The sequence below is a fragment of the Emericellopsis atlantica genome (assembly GCF_019669845.1).
Source record: "Emericellopsis atlantica unplaced genomic scaffold F5Z01scaffold_27, whole genome shotgun sequence".
In the NCBI taxonomy this organism is placed as follows: Eukaryota; Fungi; Ascomycota; class Sordariomycetes; order Hypocreales; family Bionectriaceae; genus Emericellopsis; species Emericellopsis atlantica.
This window is the reverse complement of record NW_025764729.1, coordinates 305,299-327,214: the sequence shown is the minus strand read 5'-3', so window position 1 is coordinate 327,214 and position 21,916 is coordinate 305,299. Positions and strand designations below refer to the sequence as shown.

The 21,916-nt window shown below is 56.5% G+C and overlaps 7 protein-coding genes across 7 annotated transcripts; 2 read left to right on the top strand and 5 right to left on the bottom strand.

Annotated features, from left to right (window-relative positions):
* Positions 1–127: 127 nt before the first annotated feature.
* F5Z01DRAFT_676973 (uncharacterized protein) lies at positions 128–512 on the bottom strand (the record flags this gene model as incomplete). The annotated part of the gene is made up of 2 exons (XM_046265311.1): positions 128–372; positions 428–512. 2 exons carry the CDS (start codon positions 510–512, stop codon positions 128–130), a joined length of 330 nt encoding a protein of 109 aa, XP_046115411.1.
* Positions 513–3,772: 3,260 nt separating this feature from the next.
* F5Z01DRAFT_676972 (sucrase/ferredoxin domain-containing protein) lies at positions 3,773–4,835 on the bottom strand (the record flags this gene model as incomplete). Its single annotated transcript, XM_046265310.1, has 2 exons — positions 3,773–4,456; positions 4,515–4,835. The coding sequence occupies 2 exons, from the start codon at positions 4,833–4,835 to the stop codon at positions 3,773–3,775; spliced, it is 1,005 nt and encodes a 334-aa protein (XP_046115410.1).
* A 1,498-nt stretch (positions 4,836–6,333) lies between these two features.
* Positions 6,334–7,933, bottom strand: F5Z01DRAFT_663607 (uncharacterized protein). The gene is made up of 5 exons (XM_046264041.1): positions 7,504–7,933; positions 7,408–7,450; positions 7,280–7,359; positions 6,880–7,228; positions 6,334–6,824 (listed from the first exon to the last, which is right to left on the bottom strand). Exons 1-5 carry the CDS (start codon positions 7,773–7,775, stop codon positions 6,723–6,725), a joined length of 846 nt encoding a protein of 281 aa, XP_046115409.1. The 5' UTR covers positions 7,776–7,933; the 3' UTR covers positions 6,334–6,722.
* A 2,532-nt stretch (positions 7,934–10,465) lies between these two features.
* F5Z01DRAFT_284071 (uncharacterized protein) lies at positions 10,466–12,973 on the top strand. The gene is made up of 2 exons (XM_046258774.1): positions 10,466–11,287; positions 11,338–12,973. Exons 1-2 carry the CDS (start codon positions 10,701–10,703, stop codon positions 12,761–12,763), a joined length of 2,013 nt encoding a protein of 670 aa, XP_046115408.1. The 5' UTR covers positions 10,466–10,700; the 3' UTR covers positions 12,764–12,973.
* Position 12,974: 1 nt separating this feature from the next.
* On the bottom strand, positions 12,975–14,747 carry F5Z01DRAFT_284061 (putative cytochrome c oxidase assembly protein). The gene is made up of 2 exons (XM_046258773.1): positions 14,277–14,747; positions 12,975–14,224 (listed from the first exon to the last, which is right to left on the bottom strand). The coding sequence occupies exons 1-2, from the start codon at positions 14,618–14,620 to the stop codon at positions 13,153–13,155; spliced, it is 1,416 nt and encodes a 471-aa protein (XP_046115407.1). The 5' UTR covers positions 14,621–14,747; the 3' UTR covers positions 12,975–13,152.
* Positions 14,748–14,959: 212 nt separating this feature from the next.
* Positions 14,960–17,777, top strand: F5Z01DRAFT_627497 (Utp14 protein-domain-containing protein; the record flags this gene model as incomplete). Its single annotated transcript, XM_046261544.1, has 2 exons — positions 14,960–17,524; positions 17,598–17,777. 2 exons carry the CDS (start codon positions 14,960–14,962, stop codon positions 17,775–17,777), a joined length of 2,745 nt encoding a protein of 914 aa, XP_046115406.1.
* A 323-nt stretch (positions 17,778–18,100) lies between these two features.
* Positions 18,101–19,638, bottom strand: F5Z01DRAFT_692250 (Ca2+ transporter; the record flags this gene model as incomplete). Its single annotated transcript, XM_046266183.1, has 3 exons — positions 18,101–18,871; positions 18,927–19,369; positions 19,416–19,638. 3 exons carry the CDS (start codon positions 19,636–19,638, stop codon positions 18,197–18,199), a joined length of 1,341 nt encoding a protein of 446 aa, XP_046115405.1. The 3' UTR covers positions 18,101–18,196.
* Between the last annotated feature and the right edge of the window lie 2,278 nt (positions 19,639–21,916).

The window sequence follows — 21,916 nt, the reverse complement described above, 5'->3', positions numbered from 1 at the left end:
CCGTCAATTCCATCTCCAGTTTGTTCAATCCAGTCCATTCAATTCATGAGTTCGATCTGAGCCCTGAGCCCTGGGCAAAGTAGAGAAATAGACGCCAGGCCTTTGTCTATCATTCCACACTCCGCACTCATGCGTGGTAGGTGTGGTTCTTGGGACCCCAGTGGTGACCACCGACGATGCCGTTGTGGTACGGCTTGTCCTTCTGGTCCCGGTGGCCCTCGGGCGTAAAGGCACGCTTGTCGACGACGACGGTGGGCTTCTCGTGGTGAGGCCTGTCCGTCTCGTTGTGCCTGCCGAAGCCACGGGCTGTGAGGTTGCCGGGGCCGTGGTAGGGGTAGCCGTGGTGTGGGCGGACCTCGGGGGCCTCGACGGCTGTTGAAGATGTGTTAGCCAAGGTACTGGGATGAAAAGCATAGTAGAGACATACCACGAGGCGCTGTGTAGTCGGCCATCTTGAAGGGGATGGCGGAGGCGGAAGCCGCCAGGGCGATGACAAAGCCGGTGATCTTCATGGTGATTGATGTGTGAAAATGGCCGAGAAAGAACTCGTTGTTGTGAAAGAGAGCTGAACGTCGTGGCCGGCACGGACAAGAGATGATACAGTGGAGTAGTCGAATCGAAGAAGTGGTCTGAGAAGAGTCAAGACGACCAGAGATGGGTCCGGAGGGAAGTCTTGGCTTTATGGATGAGTTGAATCGACAGAGGACCGTCCGTGTGTGTGCCTGGACAGCCACTTGAGAATGATTCAACGAGACTGGACCTTGCTTCCGGTTTGCCTGCCGGGGGGTGTGAGTGGAGGATGATGGAACGGTGCACTCCCGGGGTTGGGCCAGGCTGAGCGAGTGTGTCTGTAGCGTGTAGATAGATAGATAGATAAACAGATCGTCCGGCGGGAGGACTCCTTCAGGTGTGGTGCGGAACAGGCGATACCGAGAGCTGTGCTGGGAGGAGGCGAGGCAATATCCAAGATATGGGCTGGTCTGTGTGATGTTGATTTGGGAAGTCTTTGCTTGTGTTGCAGAGTAATGGTGAACAGAGGCAATCAGGACGAAGACAATGAAACTTATAGGCAGTCAGCGCAGACAAGAAAAGACATGGCTGGAGCAAAGCAGATGACGATCACTTCACACTTGCCCAGTGATCCGTCTTGATCGAATCGTCACAATGCGAGCACGAAACAACGAGGTTGACATGGCCCTCTCCAAGGGGCCCTTTGCAGTAGCGCCAGGAGATGATGGAACCTGTCGATGCCACGATGGATGGCGGTGGTGGTGGTGCCCACACCATCCTTGTCCGGCACTTTGGGTACTAACCCAACGTTCCTGTACGTCCACGGACGGACAGCCTCCTCAGTTCAGTGAGTCCTGATGGAGAAGTGCCTGATGATCTTGGTCTGGGAGCCTCCAAGCCTCCCTCCCTCCCACAGGTGGCTTCACGCTGTTGTTTGACACGTGGCGCCCGCCAGCCTGCTTGCGCGTCGTCTGTATCCAGCGCTATATTGATAGTGCGGGCTGGCGTTGCGATTCACGCGGCTCCAAAAAGTCTCTGGGAGCAAAATATCTCACTCTACGTCGTCTCGACGTTGCCTGGTTGCCTCCCATGTCCAGTGAGTGCACCGCCAGACGGACGATTGCTCCCTCTGACACGGAAGCGCAAGGGCCGACCGCTACAGATTAACAAGCGTAGGGGGATCCATGTCATGTCCATGTCCATGTCCCTGAGCGCAGATCTTCCCTCAGGTCGCCCACGGTTACGACAGCAGCCTGCAGGCTTTCCAGAAAGTCCCAAAGGGGGCTAGACGTCAAAGCCACAAAGGTGGCCAGCAGCCGCCTTGGCAGGGGATCAAAAAAAAACTTGGCTTGCAGGGTCCACCCGCGCTAGCACGATCGTCGCCCACGGACGTGACGGTTGGCCCTGAGGCGTTCGAACAGTCGTCCGTTACAGTTCTCTACGGTAAGGTATGATGTGCAGAATCCAGTCTGTCCCCTCCGTCTGTGGCTGGAGTTCTGGATCCAGGCACCGCGTCGTCGTCACTGGCGCGGATCACTGCCTCGATGTCCGTCTTTTCTGACTGTCCAGCCACCTTTGACCGGCCTGCGGAACGAAGAGCGACTCGATGTTGTGCACGCCGTTTTGAACATCGTCTCCGTTCAAAATGGAGGCTGGGCGAGCAGGATGGGGGTCACGTTGACCTCGATGAAGTCATGCCATTGACTCGACTGCCTGGAAGCTGGAAATGGCCCGAGGTGTCCGGACGCGACATGGCCGTGCGACAGTGGTAGTAGGTCCAGTGCGTTATCGTCGTCGTCGTGCAACAACTTGTCCTCTTCCAGAAGGTGCCGTCTGTCATCGTGGAGATGGACGCAGCGTCCACTGTCCAGTCTGGAGGTTGGAGCCTGGAGCCCCAGCGTTAGATCTTGCCAAGCTGCCACGCCCACATTGGCAAAAGCTTGTCCAAGATCCAATCTGCGCCGTCGTGGAATGTCAATTGTCAAATGATCTCACATCCGGATGTTTGCCATTGACGAGTGGCCATTGTGTCAATGGTTGTCGCACGTTGCGTCGCTCACTGCTCTCTGGCCCATCGTCCCTTGGCCCATCACACATTCATCCTTAATTAATTAATCCTTCCCTCTTTGGTGCGAGCTACGAGACCTCACCGTCAACTGCCGGACAGACTGACAGACCCCTGTCGAATAACATCCCTGTTCCGCCGCCATCGGTCATACCAAGTGCGCCGCACCCAATGAGTTCGACGACGGACCGTGGTTCCCGTTCATTAGTCTAAGCTTGATAATAAAGTAGCACATCTCGGCGGCACTCGAATGTTTCCCATCCACGAGGTTGTGACACGGGGTCGACGTGTGCACGCGAAACAATGAGTCTCACCCAATGAGGAATGTGTCTCTCATTCAAGAAGCGCCAAGGGGAAGTCTCACAAGTAGTTTCTTTATTCTATCGTTTCACCTCCAGAAGAACGACCATCCAGTGTCTTTCATGAAACACAAAAAGAGCACAGACGTCTTCGCTGCTGTGAAGTGTCTGCAAGCTCGCTAACTCTTCTCGTCGTCCACTCCATCGCACAGTCCAGACGCTGATCCCTTCGGCCACCTTTCAGCTTCACATTTGGGAAGCGTTGCTTCTTCTTCTTCGTCTCCGCGCTCCCATCAGCAATTACCCCTGAAGACGACTTGCTGCTTGCACGCTCTGGCCGACCGACATACTCGGTCAAGGCCGTCGGCGAGACAGCTGTAGTCTGTACAAGAAGGGCACACTGCGCACTGCATGCTTGAGCCAACCACTACCCCAGGGGACATGTATCACGGGCCGCGGGAGACAGGCTGAAGACACCGAATGGCTGATTTATCCCCAACGTCGCGGCACTCGGTGACCATGGCGCCGTCAAGCCTATCAATCGACACTCTCACAGGCTGATTCACACAACTGCCGACCAGGAGTACCGCTTGACGACCAGGAGTACAGCTTGAAGACCAGGCTGCTCTATTTGTACGAGTTTCCGCTCGCCTTGCCATGCTGATCTGTCATGTTCATCTATTCTGATAAAGACACCTTCTTGAAGGGTCACATCGCTGCCCTCCTCACAATGGCCCGTCCACGAGGGGATCCTCTGTGGGCTCAATGTATTCATCCCCAAAAGTCCCGTTCCCCCTGTGGTACAGGAGTCGCCTGTGAGGATTCTCTCTTCCTCACTCGGTCTCCTGTGCCCATCCTTCATTTCGCCCAAATCGCAAAGGAGCAGACAGTCCGGCCGTCACCAGCTCATCACACCTCGCGCGCGGTCAAACCCAGCACGCAGCTGCTTCTCCGGCTTGACCACCTTGCCCTGGAGCACCGTATACCGGATGAGATTCTCGCAGTCCTCTGGTCGCACGCGCGCCAACCATATCCCCTGCGCGGCACCACCATCATGCCCCTCTGCTTTTCCGTTCCCATTCTCATGCCCGTTCGAGGACGCGCCCTCGGGTGCTGCGTCTTGTCCAAACGCGTTTCTCCGTCGGTAGATCATCACATTCGCCGAGTACTTGTGCCCGCCGACGTGATTGATAAAGTATATCCCCACACCGCCCGGTCTTTCATCATGCATATCCCTCTGCAGACCCAGCGGTCGCAGATGCCGCTCCAGTTCCTTCTTTAGCAGCGGCGCGCTCTGTCCGCAGCGTGCGTCGCGCGTCCGGTGGCTGCACATGAGGATGACCGCGCTGTGTGGACAGTTCCGCGGGATCATGCCCTCGACGGCCTGTGGTGTGAACGGTGTGTCGAGCGGCGACTCGGTCGTCGGCGCATGCGATATGATGGAATCTATTAACGTGGGCACGTTTCTCGGGAGGACGTTGTCGACATATGTGAAGGCAGGGAGGAGTAGGATCGTCGTCGGTTCCGAGTAGTCGCTCGTGTCGTGGGGCGTGGGCATGTTGGACGCTGACAGCTTCAATGTCTGTTCTCTCAACGTCAGCTTCACCACAGACCTAGCAGCAAAGAGCCAAACAACGCACCCCGTTACTCGGCACGTCCGCCTTGGCCACCGCCTGCATCACACTGCCCTCCTCGTCGGCGACGTCCCGCACCCAGTCCGTCTTGCCCGTCGCGACAAGCATGTGTGTGCTCCACGCCTTGACCTGCCCGTACAGGTCATCCTCCTCGTCAATGTCGAACTTGCGCGGATACCGAATCGTGCACGAGCGGCAGTCGTGCAGACACTCCTCGCCATCAACGGCGGGATCGACTTTGGGGAAGAGCGCCGCAGCTTGGGCGTCGTTGGTGCTGGCGCCTTTGCCGAGGACCCATGACGATAACGACTTGAACGTGCCGGCCATTCTGTATCCGAGCGGTCGGGGCCGTAGCGGGATGGAGGTGAAGGAGGAAGAAGGAGCAGAGAATGGTGTTGAAGAAGAAGAAGAAGCCGACATGGTGGGACGGACGCTGAGAAATTACGGAGGGGGTCGAGCGACAAATGACGCGAATCGCGCGTGGCGCCGCCGCCAAGTCCGAACCGGACGTACGATTGATTGACTGACTGATACTTGCCGGTGGAGGCACCGGGATTGATTGATAAGATAACCAGTGCGTCGGCCACGAGGTGGGAGAACGGCTGCAGCGTCGCGTGTGGGAGACAAAAGCAGTCACTGGATGTTTGCAATCTATTGCAGAACAATAAGACCGAGATGAGGAGCGGCCTGGGCCTTTTGTGCGTGCCTCTCGGGGTCTACACGTTGGGGAGGCATCCCAGCTCCTGGTGCGTATCTCCGAGCTGGCAGGAGATCGCGCCGCGAAATCCCCGGGCGGCTTATTCCACAGCTTGCGTGGACATCTTACGTGCATTCGCTTGCATGGACAGAGCACTGCCTTCATCAAAGAATTGAAGTCCAGTAATAATAACCGCTATGATTCAAGCTTGTTGTTGCTGATATTTGCGCTACTATCCCAAGTTACCCAGTAGCAACGGTAATTCGCCAATTGCCTAATCCAACCCATTCAACAATCAATCCCGCGCGTGCTCTCATGGGACTAGTCTAAATGTCCGCTCCCGCAAATGCGCCGTATTCTCATAACGCCATGCCCATGTCTAATACAGTTGCCCCATCAATTGTCCCAAATGCTGTCCAAAATCGTAAAAGATGATCCGTGGTATCCAAAGTGTGTGGCCCATGTGCCATCCATCCTCCTGATTATCGTTTTTCGTCGTCGCCGTGTACAATGCATATGATATAGTATGCGGAATGAGAAGAGGAAATGAGTCCAAGTAGGCATGGACTATGCCCCTTCCGAACTACTACTGCCGCTTGAAGCCGACGTGACGCTCATCGATTTGCGGACGCGATGCACCAGTGTCCAGATACCGAAGCTGACGAGCGCGAGCACAATGAAGAGCACAATGATGATGATGGCGATGGTATCGTTCTTCTTGACCATGATGGCGGTTGTGGGGTTTGCGCGGGGGGGGGGGGGGGGTTCGGAAAGATGTCGGGTTGGCTTGGAATGAGAGAGTGCCGGACCAAGTCGATAGGCGTGTCTCGTCTCGGTTCCGTAGCGATTGGGCGTTGTGCTTGACTGAAGAACTGGAGTTGAGCTCAAGCTTGAAGCACTGGCAGTGTGTGTGGTGGGGTCGTGTTGTGATGATGGTTGTAGATCTTTGTTCTCGAAAAACGTGCAAGTCTCGTTCAAGTTTTTAGCAGCGACTGAACTCAAACGTGAAGATATCGGCAAGAAGATACAAGAAGGACTGGAATGTGCAAAGCGATGGCTGGCGCATTATATTGCTGGTTGCCCCGCCACCGGCTTTTTACATGCAAAAGCTGGCAGCAGTGCTAAAATCGCAAGGCTGGGCCATAGCGGGGCTTCCCGTCCGTAATGCAGGGGCCGCACGAGCTTCTCATTGGCCAGCCATCGCTCCCTGAATCTGGAGCTTGGGGTTGGGCGCCGAAATCTCATTTGGCTGACGACTGGTCAACCTTTTGAAACGTGTGGCTGGTAATGAGTGAGTCGATGCTCCCACCGAGAGTCGAGCTGTGATGATGGCGCATTGCCCTGTAAGATACAGAAAAAGAAGAAGAAGCCGTTCATTCACATATACAATCTTATACATTCGAGACAGCGGTGCCGTACCAAGCACGTCCAATTGTACAAAAACTGCCACGAACCAGATAATTCAGGCTCGCAAGCCTTGGTCCCAGGCAATAAAACGAACAGCAGCGCACCCTTCCCTAGCTCTCATCCTCGGCCTGCGTCAACGTTTGCACCTTCTCCTCCGCCTCATTCTTCATAGTGGTCACAATCTTCACGTGGCGCTCGTAGAAACGCAACATCTGCGCGGCTTTGTCAGTCATTGTACCAGCTTCTCTCCGAGGGACCAGTGCTCACCTTCTGTGGGCATCGTTTGTAGACAACACTGGGTGGATGCTTCGTCTTTGCGCCATTCTGCCAATTTAAAAAGATGGTAAGAGTGCCGTTGCCATCTTCGTCGGCCGCGTCGATGCTAACAACCTCGTCTTCCCATGACCCTGCTGGCGGGACGAACGACTTGGGCTTCGACGCCGGCGCGTCCTCCTCGTCGGGATGGGGCTCGCGCTTTGAGCGCTTCGATGTGCTGGGGCCGGCGGATTGTCTCCCGCGCTTCTTCCCCTTGGTGGCTTTGGCGTGCTGCTCAAGGATGGCATCGCGACCGCCTACTTTGGCAAAGTACTCCTTGAGGACCTCACTTGCGTCTTCCCTGTCATTAAATCAGCTGGCGCCCCCATGTGCACACGTGCAAGGCGCTTACTCCAGGTTCTCTTCGGGTTCCCACGTCATGTCCGCCTTCTTCTCGTAGCCTTCCCACTTTACCTGGAATCGGAGGATGCCCTGCTCCAGTCAGCCACCAATTCGCCGTGTCCTCCGGAACCGTCGTACCTCTTCATCAACCATGTGCTTTTTGATCGCCTCGACGACAAATCTGTCCAACCAGGTTAGCGTCCGGCCACTGCGAGGTGATCCTAGGACCCTTACACATTCTCCTCCTCCTCCTCCTCCTCGCCGTCCTCATCCTCGTTGTCTTCCTCTCCTTCTGAGCCAGGCAAATCTTCGTCGTCAATTACTGCGTCCGGGCCGCCGACAATTTTGGGGCCTGATGAGCCATTCGCGGGAGCTGGGTAGGTCGGGATCGCAGCGACGCCCGCGTCGGACTCTGAGTCGCTTAAAGCTGCGACAGAAACATGATTAGCCGTCGCGCCCTTGCGAAAAGCAGTAGTGCCTGGTCTGGAGCGTCTTTTGGGTGCCATGGTGAAGAGAGTCTACAACAAGCGTTGCGCAATGATAGGTGGACGCGTTTGCGCGGGAGCGGCGCGAAGACTTTGTGGGGGTACAGAGGAGCGTCGCAGAAGGTCAGAGAAGCAGTAAAGTGTCGATGGACATACCTGGAGGCATTGTGGGCTAGATGCGACGAATCGTATATACGTCAATGGGACGAAAACAAGTCGCAAGTGACTGCTGGTGTGTTGTCAAGCTCGCAGCGGGTCGCGCCAGACGTCAGTCCAGGTCGCGATGCGCGTGGGCCTGTCTCCGGGTCATGTGAAGGCTCTCTGTCTAGTGCGGTCGAGCTCATCTGCTATCTTCAACAAACTACATTACCTTTACGTGCCACATTTTACCGTGCTCTCCGATGGCAAACAATCTCATAGCCTGGCTTACTGAGATTTTGACATGTCATGCAATATATCGGAAGGTTGCGAATGTGCCCAGCACGCAGACAAGTTCTCCAGTCCCTCTTGTACGCAGGCTGTGCTCATAGAGCTCGAGGCCCAGGGGCACGCCATCTCTTCTCAGCACACTTTGGCCCTGTATTGGGACTTGCGGAAGCACTCCTTGATCAAGCAAACGACGGGTTCCGGTATTCGTTAGATCATCACAGCCCAGCGTACCTGTTGGGCGAACCGCCAATCAGGAGTCGCACCTGTCCAACCGCACCGCTGCGAGAGGAAAGGGGTCATCAGCTAGATAAGCCTTGATGTGCTGCAAATCATGCACTTGGCCATTGGCGCATATGGGAGGAAATGGCTCAACGTCTTGGCATTGGCTCGTGTCAACGGGTCGCAAGCGTACCAGCCGGCATGTCGTGTGTTGACGTGCAGCTCGGACAATGAGCCCATTGAAAGTGTGGTTGGTCAATGGCAGCTGTGCGGCAGCGACAGGGCGCACGGCACGCCATACGAGCGTCCTGCGAAGTCATCCTTTGAACTATCCTTTGAACTAATATTGCCCGAAATTTTGGACACCAATTGCAAAGCTCTCAGGGGCACTTCTCAATTTTAAGGTTTGTCAGGCCTGTTGGAATGCCAGTGCAGCCAATCGAAATGTCGCCCAAGGAGACAACCGATCCATGAGGCGCAGGATCAGGGGTTCCGCGTCCTTTTGCTTCCATCGGCTTGACGGAGTACTTTGCTTGCAATGTGTCTCCTGCATGCGGCTGCACTCGATCCTTGCTTTGTTCATTCACCTGGCCTGCTTCGTTGTCTTGTTGCCGGAATGGCAAACTGGACACTAATTACTGCTCAGTCACGTCCGCGTCTGATGATACAAGTAGACAGTGCATCCGAGCAGGGACCCCTACGCCTGACGGTGATCTCCCGACACGTCGAACCCCTGAGCTCAACGAAGGACGTTTGAACGACCTTTTGTCAACTCAAGCCCTTTACGCAGCTTTGCTATGTAGACGGAATGAGCTGTCAACAAGTGTGCAAGACCGTCGCCTGTCTAATTAGCGCATTGACTAAAGTATGACAGGTGCCACAGCATGTTGCTGGCAAGCAAGTTACCTAAATTAGTAGCTCACTCCAGGTCGTGTGAGGATCAACATTCGGGTCAAAGCCCAGAGAGTGAAGTTGAATTGAATACCCGCTGACTTGCGTCTAATTAGATGTGTATCGCCCATCAAGTTCATTTCCGTGGCTGTCATTCAAGGCAAGAACGAAACATGCATACGACAGCGGCAGAGAGATTCCACTCTCCGTCGTTGTCAGCCCGAATCGATTCGCTCCAAGTGAGACAAGATGACCCAAAAAGGGGTGCGTATGTACCCTTCCTCATAACAACGTGCAGCTGAACATGAAAGGGCGAGACGCCAAAAAGATTGGCTCTCGGACAGACATGGAGCAAAGGTCCTGCATCTCGAGAATGAAAATGCGCGGCGTGCCATGCTGTCAAGGACTCAAGAGTCAACGCATGGTCCTGGAGCCCTGCAGGGCCAACACAGCGCTAGGACGGCGGGCGGCTCGGAGGCGCCATTCCCCGTTAAGGCGCTAGCGGAAGCTCTCTGTGAGCTGCATCGCACGAGGGTGACATCTGGCAGTTTAGGGGTTTGCGTCCAAGGTGCCTTTGAGGCATAGTAGAGTTCCCACCTTTGACGACCCGGCCATCAACCGCGTCATCGCATCTTCCATGTCAGGGGCTGCCAAAAGAAGCCTACCCTGTACTGAATGAGCTTGACGGGGAATGGGGGGAATTGGGGGCCTAGCAGTGGGACCCGAGGCGGGGAGCGAAGCGCATCCCAAGCTTGCCATTGGCGCAGAGCGTGCGTCCCACCCCTGAATGAGAATCAACCCTTTCGAGCCGACCTTTGCCCTCCGGCCTCCGCTGATCAGGATCCATCAGGCCTTGACGAAAAAGACAAGAACCGCCAATTCATGACCAGGGGGCTCCGTAAAAATTCCACGAACCTCCAGTCCTCTTTCTTTTGATCAAACTCTCCTTTCGTGTCTTCGTTTCGACCTCACCACTCCTTCTCTTCTTCCAGTCTCTTCTGTCATCCGCCACTTCTCCACGGGCTTTCACTGCAAATCAAGGAAGGAAAGCTACCCTCCCGCCGGTGTTGGAGCACCTCCAGTCCCTGACCTGCTCTTCGTGCCGTTCAATGTCTGGACCTCCCACCTGAAGCGCGAGGCCCCCTATTGCTTGCTCACTGCAGCTCTCGAAGACCCCAATCGGTAACCTTTCGAACCACGGGCCTTTCTACACTCGTTTGCCCAACACAGCCGGCCCCGTCATCTCGCCTCCTCGACTCTCTCTCAAGCCCCCCAATCCCTTAAGATCGGCACCTATCCCATTCAACAACCCCTTCGCGTGCATCGACGATCCGGCCCCTACTTCTCCACCCCACGAACTGCGCTTCCGTCACTTCTGTCCCGCATCCGAGCCGCCCTACCAACGTCATGGACGATTCAGAGCTCCAAGATGAAAAGACACCCAAGTATAGCGCCCCCAAAGACAAGAACTGTCCCTTTTGCGGCCAGGCATTCACGTCCTCCTCGCTTGGCCGTCATCTAGACCTGTATATCAAGGAAAAGAACCCGAAGCCTCAGGATGGCATCCACGATGTCGACGAGATTAGGAAGATGCGCGGTGGCATCACCCGTCGCCAGCCGCGAGGCTCGCTTGGCGCACGCGGTGTCTCTACCCCTACCGATACGCCAAGAGGCGGGTCCCGAAAACAGAGCATGGTGCAAGACAGAGATGGCTATCGCGGAGTGCCTAGAGATGGACAGTATGCGGTTGACAACTCCATGAAGGGATTCTCGCTGTCTGCACCGAGATGGGAGCTGACCGGAGTCATGAACGACATTGGCGATGCGACCCCTGATGTTTCTGGCAAGCGGCCAATCATGCAACGCACTGCCAGCCGGCAGTTTGCGCAGAAAGCCCAGCTTGACGTGAAACATAAGCTGGCCGACGCCATGGACACAGCCAGAGCTGCTGAGCTCGCTCTTCGCGAGCTTCTCAGCTCGTGGCGCGCGGCCAAGTACGCTCAACCCACGTCCCGAATCATCCTTTCGCTAACAAAGTGGGCAGACAGCAGATCGATGCCGCCTCCATGCCGTTCGACTTTGACCCCCTATCGCTCGACTTCCCTGCTCTGACGCTCCAATGCCTGCAACCGCCGCCGACCCTCTTCTCCTCCACTCAGCATCCCACATCCACCTCCTGGTCAGTCCAATGTCCGGGTAGACGCGAGTACGACGCACTCCGTTCCTACTTTCAAGAAGAATTCAGGCAATGGAAAATCACATGTGCCTCGGCCACCACCGAAGTAGTCGACGAACTCACATACCCTCCTCCACAAAACAACGTTTTCCGCGATAAGCGCGAGCAAGTACGTCGGGCCGAGATGTCGGCCGAGAACCTCGAGAAGCAGGTCAACGAGCACATTCAGTCTGCCTATGGTGTGTGGGAGAGCCTGCCCGAGGGGCGGCAGAACGAGCTCTGGATACTGGAGATGGCGCGAAGCGTCGGCAGAAAACACAAAGACGCCGAAAAGATGAAGGAGACGCAGCGCAATCTGGAGACAGAGAATGCCCATCTCAAGGCACAGATTGATCAGCTGAACCGCTTGCAACAACCCAAAGAGTTCAAGATGCTCGCCCCACAAACACTCCAGATGGATAAGGATGTCATGGCCTACGCCTACGAGCAAGGGGTCAAGGGAGCGTCACTGGTGGGCTTCAATCTCGAGGACAAGAGCCTGGATCTCGGCACAATTGTTACAAAGTCGATTGAGCGATGGAAGACTGTCGTGACCTCGGCGCGAGGTGGCAGTGGCATGAACACCCAACGCCAACTGGACGTCTCCACGCCGACGACCGATGCCCAGACGAACGGGTATTCCCAGGCCCGGAGCCGGACGAACACGCCACAGCAACACATGAACCCTCGTCCCCCACCGTTGAACCGGCAGTCGACGGCCAGCACCGGCGTGAGCGATCAGAACACATCAGCAAACACCACTGGGCCGCCCTCCGTCGAAGGGGCTAGCGATCAAGATGCCGATGCCGATGCTGAGATGGACGATGATGACAGCTTCGCCATGATCGACCACAACCATGCTGTGCAGAAGCAGCAGGCCTTGGCCCCGCCGTTGCATCAGCAAACCTCATTGGACGTGCCGCGCACTCGTGGGCCAACGCAACAGCAACAACAGCAGCAGCAAGCCCAGCAGCAACAGGCCCAGCAGCAGCAACAGGCACAGCAACAACAGCAACAGCAACAAGCACAGCAGCACCCGCAGCAAGTCCAACAACAGCAGCAACAACGCGCGAACATGGCGGACCCGCGGTTCCTGATGCAGAACGGTGCAGGGAGCCCCGTCAACCGCCAAGGGATGAACATGAGCCGGTCCGTGCCGAACATGAACATGACATTGCAAGGCAACGGGATGCATCCGCCGGACATGGGCCTGACTATGCAGGGGATGCGAGGCGACGGGATGTATATGGAGTAATGTCTTTTTTCTTCTTCTCGTACAAATACTAATGGCAAGCCGCACATATATATCGGGCGATGCTAGTCGTGGGAGCATGGATAAGCAAAACTATCAGAGCGTTGTCTTGACTTATGAGTGTAATTTAGCTCATGGTGTTGAAAAGAATACATCTTCTGGGGCATGGGCGATTTCATCGTCAATCATCTCTCAATTCTCGCTGGACATCATCTGCACATGCCACACCATGGTATTGAAATATTGTTTATATTGTCTACAGAAGAACGCCGCCCATGCTGAGTTGAGAAAGTGTATCCCGTCATACTGCTCTCCACCAAGATGTCTACATGTATCCTACAAGATTGTACACAGGGGCACGTGCCCGCACCGGCGCTCGGCCGAATCGAACCTCAGTGCTTCATGGACTTGAGCCTCCTTTCCAGCATCTGCACCGTGGGACGAGGAACATGCATCCTCTGGGCAAGCACCAGGGCGCCCGTCAGCACGGCCAGACTGCCTGCCTGGTGAGCGGCCGCCAGAGGGATGGGTACCATGTAGATGAGCGTAGAGATGCCGAGGGCGGCCTGCATGGTGACCAGGTGGACGAGGCCGAGCGAGCCCTTCTTGGCGCCCTTGGGCAGCAGAGCCGCGACGCGGCCCGTGCGTGAGTAGGCGTACAGAGCGAGGATGGCGGTGAAGGTCGAGACGGCCAGGATGCGGTGGTCCATCTGCACGGTGCTGGGGTTTTCGAGCATGTTCCGCCACCAGAGATCCGACCCGTCCTCCTTGCGGGAGTAGAACTTGTCAAAGAGCTCGGACTTGGGAGGGGTCAGACCCAGACCCATCTTGGGGAACTCGTTGTAGATGAGACCAGCATCCAGACCGGCGACGAGACCGCCCGACATGGCCGTGATGAAGACCAGAGCGACCATGCCAAAGGCTGTGCGGCGGAAGACGTTGAGCGCCGGGTTCTGGATGGCCTTGATGGTGTCGAGGGCGGCCTTGGGGTTGGCCCGCATGCGGTGCGCTCGGAGGATGGAGAGGCCGGAGACGAGCATCCACGAGTAGCAGATGAAGGCGGTGCCCAGATGGGTGGTCAGTCGATACTGGGAGACACGGGGGTGCGACCCAGGGGCGAACAAGTCGTCCTTCAGGCCGCTCTTGACCATCCACCATCCGATGAAACCTTGGAAGCCTATCAGGGTCGATATGCCGAGGAGGTTGAGAGCCATCTTGGGACTGACACGGCGGCGGGCGACAAAGTAGACGGCGGGCAGGACGAAGGACATGCCCACGAGGCGGCCCCAGAGGCGATGCCCCCATTCCATAAAGTAGATCTTTTTGAATTCGTCGAGGGTCATGTGCGGGTTGAGGAGCTTAAATTCGGGCGAGGCACGATACTTTTCGAACTCGGAGTCCCAGTCTTCTGCGGTCATGGGTGGCCTTGAGCCGGTGACAGGACGCCATTCGGTGATGCTGAGGCTATCGTATTGTCAGTAATGGAAGGGGGGTGTCCGCTACCTGCGAGGCTTACCCAGACTCGGTCAATCGGGTCAATCCGCCAAAGACGACGATGCCAAAGACACTGGCCGCACTGCCCAGCAACCAGTATGCGACGCCCTTGGAGCTGGTCTCGGGGAACGCCCTCTTAGCTTTCTCGGCCTCCTTGGCTGGTGCACGGGTGTACATGTCCTGGGCGAGCTTGTTCAATGGCGTCGTCGGCTGTGGTGAGGCCTGCGAGGCATATCCACGCCCTCGCACGAGGTTGACGATGCGGGAGGTCGCTGTCGGTTGGCGCGCGAGGCATTGATTGCAGGCAAAGAAGCGCGTTGGCGCCTGGTAGACGAGGCGCCTCATGCCGGGCACGAGAGACGCCATGGTTTGTGTTGAGCTGTGACTTTGGTCAGGATCTGGTGAGTAATAGGCCAAGGGAATGTCTGCGAGACAAATTCATCGGAGCGATTAGGAATTGCATGATGCGGTCACTCGACTTCCGCCCTCCCTGATAGGCGGGTAAAGCCTAATAAAGATTTAGTGCAGCGCAGCGCTGCGCAGGGGTCCCCGCCCACATGCAGGGCCCTCACCGCCAAAATTTCTGGAGGCGGCAGAAAAACCCAGCGATGCAGCCACATTGCTCCGTTGCTCGTCTGTCTGTCTGTCTACGAATCGGGGTTCGAATGAATACTGATAGCTGCCCTCAACCACGCCCACCACAACATGCCTGGCCGACAAGCACACGGACGGTCTCTGACCGCAGCGCCCAAGGCAAAGAAGGCTGGCAAGAACTCCAAGGCGCGCGCGCAGAAGAATGCGCTGAATGCCTTTGGTATCGCACAGGAGCATTTCCCCTCCAAAGTAAAAAAGACGCCACGATACCGGGAGCTCGACGCCGACATTGAGCACAAGCGCGGACGAGGCGACGACGACGACGATGAAGACGACGAAGACGAAGAGGACCAGCCGCAGCGCAAGAAACCCAGGGCTGCACCCCGCCCTGGCAACGAGGACGTCGACTACGGCAGTGACAGCGAGGGCAACGAGTGGCAGCTGGGTGGCATGGCCGACGACGATGACGACTCGGAGATTGAGAGTGACGACGCCTTTGGCGACAGCGACAACGAGAAGTTTGACGAGTATCACTTTCGAGGGTCCAAGGCCAAGAAGAGCAAGAAGAATGATTCCGAAGGGGATGACGACGACGAGGGTGACTCGGAGGATGAGGAGGGCGAGACCCTAGGAGAGGAAGCCATCGACCTTGCGACTGCCCTGGATCAATGGGAAGAAGACTCGGAGGATGAGCCAGAGCAAGGGTCTGGTTCAGAAGACGATGACGAATCGGATCAGTCAGGCGAATATGACAGTGACGACGAGAATGCACAGGAGAATGAGGACGAAGACAACACTTCCGACGACGAGGCGGATCCCGAGAAACTGGAAGCGCTGCAAGGACTCGTATCGGGCTTTGGCACCAAGGCGAAAAAAGGAGACAACGCATCATCACGACAGAAGATCAACATTGGCGACTTGGGGCTGAGCGGCCTCGACGATCCCTTCATCAAGAACTCGGTCAAGCTTATGAACAAGGAGGAGAAGGAGAAGCGACCCGGAGCCACAAAGAAACTCGACATTCCTGTGTCCAGGCGCGAGCAGGGACGCATCGACCGCGCGGCTGCGTATGAGAAGACCAACGAGACCCTCGACAGGTGGAACGACACCGTCAAGCAGAACCGTCGGGCTGATCATCTAGTCTTCCCGCTCCCCCAGACAGACGGCAACGCAGGTCTCAACACGACCGAACTCCAGCCCCTGAGCAGCACCCACGCCACCAATGAGCTAGAGTCCACCATGATGTCTCTCCTGGATCAGAGCGGGCTATCACTGGACAAGCCCAAGAAGGAGAAGCCCAAGGTGTACGACGATGACGGCAACGAGCTCAGCAACAAGGAGATCCTCAACCGCAAGCGACTAGAGCGCGAGCTCGCACAGCGAGAGGCGAAGCGCGCCGCGCGTGTCAAGAAGATCAAGAGCAAAGCCTACCATCGTGTCCACCGGAAGCAGAAGGAGCGCGAAGCCGCCGGACTGGAGGAGGACGGCGAGGTCGACTCGGACGCGGAGCGCGAGGCGCAGGACCGCCGCAGAGCGCTGGAGCGTGTCGGGCAACGACACAAGGACAGCAAGTGGGCCAAGATTGGGAACCGGGCGAAGCGCGCCGTGTGGGACGACGACTTCCGCACAGGTCTCAATGAGATGGCCCGCATGGACGACGAACTTCGCCGAAGAAAAGAGGGCAAGATGGTCGACTCGGATGATGACACCTCTAGTTCCGGTAGTGATTCCGAGGACGATGCCACACTGCTTCGAAAACTCGAGGCCGTGGAGAACGAGGATGGAGAGCCTTTGTCGAGGCTCGAGCAGATGAAGTTTATGCGAAACGCCGCCGCCGGCCGCAAGCAGATGGAGGCCGAGGAGCTGGAGCGCATCAAGAAGGAGCTCGGCGCTGGGTCGGACGGTCCCGCGAGTGACGAGGAGAAGGAGGTTGGTCGACGCACATACGGCGGGCCGGCCAAGAGCTTCTCAACAGCGCTGGACACCTCGGAGCGCAGAGCCGAGCGTCGGAACAGCGATGACGAGGACGACGAGGAAAATGAGGTTGAGATCCAGACCACCGCCAGCAAAGCGCCCGCTGCTTTCCAGACGAATGAGCCGTCGGCCGCTGCCACCAAGGGCAAGTGGTCCTCCAGTCTCTCGCGCGCGCGCGAGCCCGCAGCAGACGACAGCAAAGACGTCGTGTCGACAGTGCACAGCGGCAAGGGCCAGTGGTCGCAGGGCAAAGCTCGTCGCAAGGAGACACGCTCTTCAGCCCCCGAGAGCCTCGAACTCGACGCAGCCACCCTGATCAAACGTCCTGCCCCCAAGAAGGCGTCTACACAAAAGCCATCGGCAGCCGCCAAGGGCGGCCAGGACGATTCCGACGAGTCCGAGACAGAGAACCACCTGCCCCTCGCGATTCGCGACCAAACCCTCGTCGACCGTGCCTTTGCCGGCGACGACACTGTGGCTGAATTCGAGGCGGAAAAGGCCGACGTGGCCGAGGCCGACGACGACAAGGTGATTGACAACACGATTCCCGGCTGGGGCTCGTGGGTCGGCGAGGGCGTCAGCAAGCGCGAGCAGGAACGCCAAAGGGGGCGCTTCCTCACCAAAGTGGAGGGCATCAAGAAGAAGGATCGTCAGGACGCGAAACTGGACAAGGTGATTATCAACGAGAAGCGCATCAAGAAGGTATGTTTTACCTCCAACGCTTGGATATACGAGAGAGAGAGAGAGAGAGAGAGAGACTGACTGACGTGCGCAGAACGGCCGCTACCTCGCCTCGCAGCTGCCGCACCCCTTCGAGTCCCGAGCGCAGTACGAGCGATCTCTGCGTCTGCCGGTCGGACCAGAGTGGCAGACCAAGGAGACCTTCCAGGACAGCACGAAGCCGCGTGTGCTCATGAAGCAGGGCATCATCGCGCCCATGGCCAAGCCGAAATAGTAGACGACCTGTCTGTTGATAGATGGTGAATACGATACGATGAACCTCGGATTGGAACCATGTATGTCACTTGGATAGCGATAGTGGTAAAGTCATACAAGCCAAGTCAGGCGCCGAATAGGCATTCACGACGTGGTGGGACTTTTATTCAAAGACCATTCTTCATTGTAAACAGCGTTGTAGATCTACCTATACATCGCTCAACTCTGTCCGTCTTGTTCGCCTGATTGGCAGCACCTAAACACGGGTATTCCTTCAAATCCTGAACCTATGAAAAATCCAAACCTTTGTCGCGTCGTAGCAGTGGTAGTAGTACACAGAGAGATAGACACAGTTTTCTCCTCTCGAGAATATCCAACAGAGACTGCGAAGAGAGAGAGAGAGAGAGAGAGAAAAAGAAAATTTTGACGTCGAGTCATTTAAGCGCCAGACTTGTCCAGCGCACCGCTGGGTGTCGCAAAGAATGCAACAGCGATGATGATATAGAGACCGAGCAACATGGCGCCTTCGAGGTAGTTGGACCTGCCATCCTGCACAGTATAGGTGACGACCAGCACGGAAACCGCAAAGGCCACCGTCTCGAATGTCTCAAAGCGGAGGGTCATGGGCTGGCCGATGGCCCAGCCAACCATGACGAGGAAGGGCGTGACGAGTAGTGCAATCTGGATGCTGGAGCCAATGGCGACACCCATGGCCAGGTCCATCTTGTCGCGCAGAGCAACGACAACCGCGGTGACGTGCTCGGCAGCGTTACCGACAATGGGGATGAGGATCAACCCGATAAAGGCCTTGCTGATATTGGCGCTCTCGACAATGTGGTCGATGCTGCCGACCAAGTAATCGGCGCAGATGGCAACAAGAATCGTGGTGACAACGAGAACACCGGCAGAAGCAATGGGACCCATGCTGGGCTCCTCGGGCTCCTCGTCGTCGGCTGTCTGGCCCTCGGCGTCGAAGAGGTTGCTGTGCGTGCGCAGCTGGAAGACGAGGTACATGACGTAGAGAATGAGCAGGATGATGGCTGTGCCGCGGGACAAGACAAGGATACTCTGATTCTTATCATCCGAGCCATTCTGATCGAGGACACCGTACAGCTAGGAATATGTTAGCGTGGGGCTCATGACAAGCAGTCACAGCGTATCAGCTTACAGCCGCAGGGATGACCAGCGAAGCAGACGAGAGGGTCATGAGCGAGCACGTAGCCTGCGCAACGGCCGACGAGAAGACCTGCTCAGATCCCGCACCGCTCTCGCCACGGTGCACGAGGCCACCGAAGAAAAAGCACATGCCCATGACGAGCAGCAGGTTGGACAGGATCGAGCCCAGCATGGAGGACTGTACGACTTCGATCTGACCATCCTTCAGGGCCACAATGCTGACGATAAGTTCGACCGCGTTTCCAAACGTCGCATTGAGGAGTCCGCCCAGGGTCTCACCCAGCTTGATCGAGATCTCCTCTGTCGCAAAAGAGAGAACAGCGGCGAGGGGGATAATCGCAAAGAAGTTGATGACGAAGACGGCCGTTGGGTCCCAGCCCATGGCGCCGGCGATGATACCGATGGGTACCATTGGTAGAAGGATATTTGTGTAGTCTAGAAGGCGTCAGCCAATCCCAGGCTCAATGCGCGGTCAACGTACTACTCAAGATTGTAACCTTGGCAATGTGCCAGGTGTAGACCAGGGACCGGATCGCCAAGTTGTCGCTCTCGAGACCCGGGGTATGCCGCGAGTCGAAGAAGAAGGCTTTGGCGGTACCATGGTTGCCATTGGGAATGATGTGATGCGATGGCGACCCGGAAGGACCGCCATTGACGAGCGGCGTGCGCTCGTCGGCATCGCTGTCGCCTGGCTTGTTGCTCATGGTGCGCCTAACCTCTCGGGTAAAGCTCGAGTTAACTGTGTGGCGGTCGAAGGGTCAGCATAGGCCCGAACGCGTCTCGAGAATATTAAAACAATTAAGAATCATGGCATGCCGAGGCCAGAGAAGAGCGATCGATCGAAGCAGGACAGTCGGGGACGTGGTCTCGGGGAGTGGGCGACCGTGGATCGGAATGAGGTTGGGGAACCCGTAGTGGGATAGGGCCAACCGCAACTTTAAAACAGAGCTTGCGGCTGCGCGTTCCCGGTGCAAAGGCGTACCGCTTGGACGCCAATGGCAGTGCAAAGGTCAGGTAAGCTCACATTTGGGAATGGGTCATTTGCCGAGACAATGTCCCAAGTGCTTGTTGATCAAGCTCGACCGTACGTATGAAAGAACAGATTTGTGAAGGGAAAGAAACGGGGGACCAGAATGAGAAGCTACCAGGGGACAAGAATGTCCAAAAAGCTTGGCCAAGGCCAAGGTAAGGCAGCTCCGGAGCTCAGTCGAGGGAGTGACGAGAAGAGTCGAGGGGCGGGACTGGCTGGACCTTGGAGTGAGGCTGTGCAAAGACGCAGGCGCCTCCAGTCCTCTCCAGCTTCCGGCTCTGGGCAACGGGCCGATCTTGTGGTAGCGCACCACACCTGGGAGGATAATGTGACAAAGAGACATTTATACTTACAAAAACCAGACATCGTAACCGGATAAGATGTTCGAACGCTCGATGCGGCAGCAGGTTTGGCGATGCTGGGCTTGTCGGTGTCGCGGGTGATGGGTGTTGACGGGTCGACGTGGCAGCGCTGTTTGGCTGGGATCGGGACAGAATGGGGGGATCACTACAGTGACGCACCGCCCTGTTAGCACCAGTTTCAACTTTCAGTCCCCGTAATGTGGGGGACGACGCCTCCCGATCCACGCTGTTGCGCTGCGCTGCACTGATGCCCATCCACGCAGCACCCGCCGGCCTGCCAGCGCGTGAGGGGGAATACATCCTCACCGCACCGCTAGCGACAGTGTGTCATCGACTGCGAGCGGCATACTCGGTCATGGGTGGGTGCAGTAGGTCTGCGCTGGGGCGACTCGCTGGAGCGACTCGCTGGAGGAGGGAGGGAGGCCTCAACCAGTGCCAAGTGGCCATCCTCGCGCGGAGGTAGCGCAGTAACATGGATCCTGTCGCGCAGCGCGCAATTGGGTTGACTCCTCTGGGGCTTTTCATGACATACCTGGGACGCTTGAGATATCGGTCTCTTGAGTCTTGAAGCTGTAGCGACGGTGACGATGACGAAGGAGAGGAGAAGCAGGATTGGAGTTGGGGTTTGTATCCGTAGACTCTCAAACCTTAAAATCGGGGAATGCTGCACGCGATCCACTACTGGCTTCGATGTTCCGTGTAACGAACAGTAGCAATGCGGCAACTGGCAACGATTGCTCTTTTATTCTTGTCGCTATTTTTTGAGGGATAACAGACAAAAAGCGAAGGCGTGCAGCACGTTCCATCTATCAGCCTGAGGGCACTGAGAACCATTTTGGTTGAGCCCCCGTTGTACACGTATTGTAGCTCAGCCACATCATCAATACCTGACGTAGCCTCGCTTTTTTGGTTCCACAGAGATTAAATCTAAGACGACCCCAGCGAGATGGATGAATCTAAGCTCGCTTGCAGTTCAAGTGTGCTCCCGTGCTCGAGAGCTCCCGGGTCGGTTTGCACGCAACTTTGGCCATATTTATGTACGTAGGGTAGTTGACTTTAAGGGCTGACATCTGATCGCCCCGGAACATACCTTAACTAAATAAACTTAGCGCCGTGGCCCTGGCAAGGCACTCTCCAAGGCAGGTTTCAGATCGTTTGTCACAATTGACAATCGTCAGTAGAGTATCGTATTGAGCCATCAGTGCGTAAGCTATTAGCCACCACACTACCTGTCCGTTCATGGAGCCCAACCCAAGTTAAGATAGTACCTAACGCCGGGGCTTTTGCCAACCATTCGCAGTGCCACGTGCCACCTTTTTAAGCTTACCAGCATACGCCAGAAACCATGTTCAGAAAGGCCCCGCAAGCAGGGGTCAAATCACCGGCGGTGCAGGACTCGCAATACCCAAGCCCTCCTGGGGCTGATTCATATAATAAATGTTGCCCAACAACAAGTCTGCTCCAGTATTCCCAGCCACCAAAGACACGACACCAAGGTCAGCTGATTCGGGAGCCTAAGCACTTGTGGATGGCTTCGTAGCAGTGAAGAGGGCACTTTGTATTCAGCCTGTCAGCAAGCATGGCCAAGGC